This window comes from Amaranthus tricolor, chromosome 2, assembly GCF_026212465.1.
Source record: "Amaranthus tricolor cultivar Red isolate AtriRed21 chromosome 2, ASM2621246v1, whole genome shotgun sequence".
Lineage (NCBI taxonomy): Eukaryota > Viridiplantae > Streptophyta > Magnoliopsida > Caryophyllales > Amaranthaceae > Amaranthus > Amaranthus tricolor.
In genome coordinates this window covers 35640829-35646582 of record NC_080048.1, presented here as the reverse complement: position 1 = coordinate 35646582, position 5754 = coordinate 35640829, and the positions used below count along the sequence as shown (strand labels likewise).

At 35.4% G+C, this 5754-nt stretch overlaps 1 protein-coding gene across 1 annotated transcript; it reads left to right on the top strand.

Annotated features, from left to right (window-relative positions):
• Positions 1 to 332: 332 nt before the first annotated feature.
• On the top strand, positions 333 to 5450 carry LOC130806595 (NADH dehydrogenase [ubiquinone] 1 alpha subcomplex subunit 8-A-like). Its single transcript, XM_057671734.1, has 3 exons — positions 333 to 493; positions 643 to 827; positions 4954 to 5450. The coding sequence occupies exons 2-3, from the start codon at positions 643 to 645 to the stop codon at positions 5084 to 5086; spliced, it is 318 nt and encodes a 105-aa protein (XP_057527717.1). The 5' UTR covers positions 333 to 493; the 3' UTR covers positions 5087 to 5450.
• The last annotated feature ends 304 nt before the right edge of the window (positions 5451 to 5754 follow it).

The window sequence follows — 5754 nt, the reverse complement described above, 5'->3', positions numbered from 1 at the left end:
AAATGGGACCACATGTGTAGGAGAGAAAGTCCAATTTGTAGTGGGGTTCAACACATATGTAGAAGGGAGAGTCCTATTTATAGTCAAATGGGACCAATATGTAGAACAGAGAGTTCAATTATAATAAAATAAAGATATCCAAAATAAAAATAGAACATTTAAAATAATTTAACTCAATATAAAAATAAAACATATATCCTAAATGGGAGGGAGTAATATACTAATCGAATTTGGCCTGAACTCAAATGAGAGTGAATGAAGTAATAAATATTAATCATTTAATACCGACTCAAATATCAACTTTCGGAACATTCGTTTGGACACCTCTACCCTCGCCCATACCATGATCATAATTACTTGGATAGAATATCATAAATTCATAATGATGAATCCAGTCTACCGGTGAACTGCGGAAATTTCCTCTCTTCGACTTGAAACTGAACTTTCACTCCCCGTTGCAGTAAATCAATTAATTCCGAAACAACCCAATTAGGTATTCGGTATTCCTATTACTTTCTAATTATTTTCCAAGATCAATTTCCCTTTCCATCCCCTCATTGATTTTTTATTAATTCCTGCTACTTCTGTGAATTTTACATTGGGGTTTTATTGATTTTGATTAATGGGTGTATCAAATTTCAGATGGCAGCAAATGCATCAATTGAAGAGCCGATTCCCACATCGGCGGTGTTAATGGCATCATCAAAGCACATTGGAATTAGATGCCGCGATGAAAATGTCGCATTTTTGAAGTGCAAGAAGAAAGATCCTAATCCTGAGAAATGTCTTGATAAGGGTCAACAAGTCACTCGTTGTGTTTTTTCCTTGTAATTTTCTTCCTCCTTTTTCATTTCTGTGCCTTTTCTTTATTGCTTAAAATTATTTTTCTGTTGGAATAGATTAATTTGTTTGTATGTTGCATTTATATGTCTTTTTGGAATTTGATGATATACTTTATTTGTCGATGGTGTTGAGTTTGTTGGGTGCATTTGATTTGTTGGCATTTTTTGGAGTTATGTTATGTTTGGAGTTGCTTGATTTGCCAATGAAACAACAATGAGATCATGTTAAAGCCTTAGTCTGAAAATATGGAGTCGGGTACATAACCAAATGATCGAGTTATTGGACATTGTTTTAAGCTTGAGGATAGCTTTTCTGCCTAAACATAGTTCTTTTATCAAATTTTGTCGTGCTATATGATTATTATTTGAATTAGGAGAAATTGTCGAAAATGGTTGAGCATTCTTGTAATTTGGTTCAATTCACATTGGAGTAGTTTGTTTTCAAATTTCAGAAGTTTAAGCTACAATATCTTTGTTTGGTTTGTTTCATAAGGAAGCCAAGGTCATTTCTTTCTGCTATTTGTCCTCTCTTGATGTAGAATGAGATTATGGATGTTAAGAAACATTTATATCGATAATATCTACATTGGATGGTGTTATCCCTCTGCGCTCCTTAGTAATCAATAAATGCTACTCCGTAGTCCCATGTTTAGTACTTTTTACCAACTTTTGAGATCTGTGATGGTGATAAGAAGCAAATAGAAAAGGGCTTAGTTTATGTGCTTAAATTTGTTTTATGAAATCCAAGAACCTGCGTAGCCTCTTAGATACATGGTAGTCCAATAAAAGCAATGCAATCGCTCTTTAAATGTTTAAGAGGTAACTTCCATGAGGACCTAATTAGAGCATGGTTCATTTTTAAATCATATGTATACTTATACACAATCAAACATTGATATGGATACTTGTGTTGCTTATGCTTTATTTGGTCAATGTCAAATTTTAGCTATAAAGTTGAGTTTTTTCTTTTTGGTTTGGGGGAGGGGGAGAAACAAGGTCAAAGGGATTGCAAAGGAGTGTCATTCTCCCTTATATGAACTCAGATTTTGTAGGCTTCAGGTAATTATCATAGATTATGCCTTTTTTTTGGTCATGTTATATGCAAGTAAAGTCGCAAACTCGTAAATAAAAATGTTGTTTTGCTTTAGAAAAATGTGGGAGTGATCGAACATTGCAAAGTACAAGAAAGGTAAACTATGATAACACAAGTGGTACGTGAGGCAAAGTTATTAGTGTACAAAGAAATATACAATAAATTGGACTTGGCTCTTGAGAAAAGTGGGAAAAAAACTTAACAATACGGTCAAACAAAGACATGTGGTTAGCAAAATTCTTAGTATGATGAAGTGTGTACAGGAATAGGATAAACAACAAACGAATCATCTCCAAGATAAAAAGATCAAGTATAGATGGAAAGAATACTTTGATGAGTTTTTCAATTGATGTCAAGGGGGGCGATATGAGACAACTTGACAAAGCCGATGGAAGAGAACGAAGAATTAATAAGACTAATAAACAAATTTGAGGTGGAAGTGGAGAGCGAATAAGGAGGATCAAATGGCTGCATTAAGAGCCTTTATTAACGCGGTCTTATTGAGTTTGATGGCAATAGTAATGATCCAAAGGTTATTATTAGAAGAGAACAATGTATTGGAAATTATTTTGAAATTTGCAGAGATTTAGAAGACTTGCAATTCAAGTTAGTGAAATTTAATGATTTAACACATTGCTCATCTAGTTGAAGTGTAAGTAACAGAGGGTTGTGCTACAAGCTGAGCCCAAGATTATACTTGGGACGTGTTTAAGCAAAATTTGCGTATAAAGTACATTCATTCCAACTACGATCAAAAACTTTGTCAAATGTAGTCTTCTGAAGAAAAGATCAAAATTAGTGTCTGATTATACTTTGTCAAGAAAATGCTGATATGAAGTTCGCTAGATTGATTGCTAGTTTTCAGTGATGTGTGAGAAAGGATTGAGCTACATTCAAACATATTACAATAGAGCTATTGATAATATCGTGTAGAAGCTAGAGTAAAAGCTCAAGAAGCCAAGTTCTTTGTTGTCAATGCCCTAGCATGTTAGTCAAGCTATTGAGCCCAACAGGTGCGCCTGGTAGTTGCAAGTCAATCATGGACATTGTTTGTGTTAAATGAAATGATTGTGGTCGTTATCGGAATATGTGTCCAAGTGCTAGAGCTTTCACTATGCGTGAGTGCTAGAAATACAATCTGTATTAGTTTCCAACAAGTTTCTGTTAATGCTGGGTGATGCTGGTAAATAATGGCTGGAAGAAGTGCCAGAAATTGATGTAGTTGGTACTTATAAAATTGATGACGATGGTGGTTGAAGAGTCTGTGGCTCTTTTGTTGATGCATGTAAAGACAGTTGGGAGTTGGAAAACAATGAGGAGTTTCATGAGCAGTTTTATCATGAATACATTGCATACTTATTGATCATGAAAAATTTACTTGCATCCGCTTTAGGATAGTAAAGATCAACGTGAAATCATTTTGACCTACGACCTAATAATTTTAGAAATTAAGTAACCTGCATTAACCAAGATTTGGTATTGAAGATGACACTTCCAACTACTAGACATCCAAGATTATGGAAAATGAGGTAGTTAGATGCTAAAGGTGAACTCTCTAAGCAATGGCTGGCAATGTATTCATTGGCTTCATACAAATATGAGATTGTGCTGAATATGGATGCATGTCATATATTAATGGGTAGGTCTGGGCAGTTTGTATCTATGATAATGGTATCAAAAAGGATTTAATGCTGCTATCTCTTAAAACAGTTCCTCTACTAAAGGTTAAAGAGCAACATGGAACATTTTGTGGGAGAAGTTTGACCCTACTAATGAATGTTTCAAGGTGTCTAACAAAAGCAGTTTATGTGGACATAGGTTCAAGGTGGGTGTTCTTGTGTGGGTACAGTTTAAGCATGCTAAAATAAGTAGCAAGAGGAATGTAGAATCTAAAGATGTAGAGTTCGTCAAAACGATCACCTAATCTTGTCCAAATGTTTACAGAGTAACAATGAGAGGACCACATGGTGTTTAGTTTTTCAATGCTATGGATCCTTTATAAACCATCCATAATTGAGATCAATTCTTCTGAAAAAAAGGGGGGAGAGGATGTACATAGTTCACACGCAATTGGTGCCCGTGAGATGTATACAATAGTTATAGTTGTTGGATGAGGTTAGTAGTAATTGCCCAACAGCATGGTCATGAAGAAGCAAGCAGCAAGCAATGATTAGCAAGGTCAGCAAAGGCAAGTAGTGCTACAAGCAATGAGTATGCGGCCCAGCAACAAAGAGCAGTGGGCAGCCAAAAACCAGCGACTTGGCGCTAATCACGGCGCTACAGGCGCAGTGGATCGCAGCTGAAGTGAAGAGTAGGTTGAATGTGCAAGTTCAACATTACATTACTACCACTCAATATCTTATTTGCTTTGTAGTTTAGCTAGAAGTTCAGTTTTAAAAAGTGTGCCTAGCGACACTTAAGGTAAGTGTCTTAGGCGGGTGATGGGTTTGATGCCTTGATAGGGCTAGTTGAGGCAATGTTTTCAAGTGAGCACCTCATAGCGCCTTATAGTGCCTATATATTTTGTGGGCACCCACCATGTACGTTTTTTTTTATCTTCTTTTTAGTTTCTCTTTTCTTATTCTTTATGTCTCTTCTGGTTTTTGTGGAAGGGTTTTAATTTTTTTTGATTTCAGGCGCCTCACACTTAAAGGCTAGCATGTATAGCCTAGGTTGTAGATAGAGGTGTTCATTTGGGTCATCAGGTTGATTTAGGTGTTTCTAGTCGGATTAAAATCGAGTTTTGTGTCCATATTGTTTTTTACATAATTGTTTATCATTTTTAACTAGTCAAATCGGGTTTGGTTACAAGGTCAGGTAAGATTCGGGTCATCCGGTCTGCTCTGAACACCTCTAGTTATAGAAACCCTTAATGCCTAGGACGTCTCAGGGCCCTTATGCCTTGTAAAACTAAGACGAGATTAAAATACTAGTGTGCGCACTTAAGCTTGTTTCAATCAATTAGTAGCTACATACAGTAAACGTAGTAGCTTTGATCCCATGTATTCAACTGTGCAGGCTGAGGGACCTTCACCAGAAGTGCACAAAAGAGATGGATGCATACGGCCATTGCATGTATTACCACACAAATGAATTTGATCTATGTCGCAAAGAGCAAGAAGCGTTTGAGAAAGCATGTCCTCTGGAATGATGGGAAGTGTGGCAGATCACAGCTGGATTATATGCTGATAGTATTTAAGCTGATTCCTGCTGTTAACTCTGTTGAATCGTCGAACAAAGTTGGTGATCTCCCAGGAGAGATTCAGAACTAATAAATTTTTGTAATGGTGGTTATAAAATCACCATGATTGTGGTATTTTTTGTCTCTTTTGTTGATCATACTGATGGTTTGTTTTGTCTCCCAAGACAGCAGAATACAAATTTTATTTTTGCTGCTTCGTTAGATCTAATATGCCATTAAGCTGTGAAGTTAATTATCCTTTATCCTACATTGGGTATTGATTGACGAGGGACTCTTTGGTCGCATTCTTTTTTATTAATATGGGTTGTCATCTTTTTTTCCTTCTAAGATCATGATCATTGTTCCTATGGTATTGAAGTTGGTATTATAGTTGGTATTTTAACTATTAAAGATGGTGTTTTAACATGTTAAAGTTGGTTAAAACGCCAATTTTAAAAATCAACTTCAACAAGTTAACATACCAACTTCAACAGGTTAAAGCACGAATTTTAATAGGTTAAGCTTTTAACTTTAATAGGTTATAATATCAACTTTAATAGGTTAACAGCTTAAAGTTAAAATAACAATTTAATATGTTAAAATGTCAATTCCAAATACCAATTTTAATAGGTTATAAC

What these genes read in the sequence shown, in the direction of transcription:
- LOC130806595 (XM_057671734.1), top strand. Translation starts at nt 643, where the DNA reads ATGGCAGCAAATGCATCAATTGAAGAGCCGATTCCCACATCGGCGGTG. An exon ending in ACTCGTTGTGTTTTTTCCTT is followed by an intron (nt 828 to 4,953) that starts GTAATTTTCTTC and finishes TCAACTGTGCAG; the next exon opens with GCTGAGGGACCTTCACCAGA.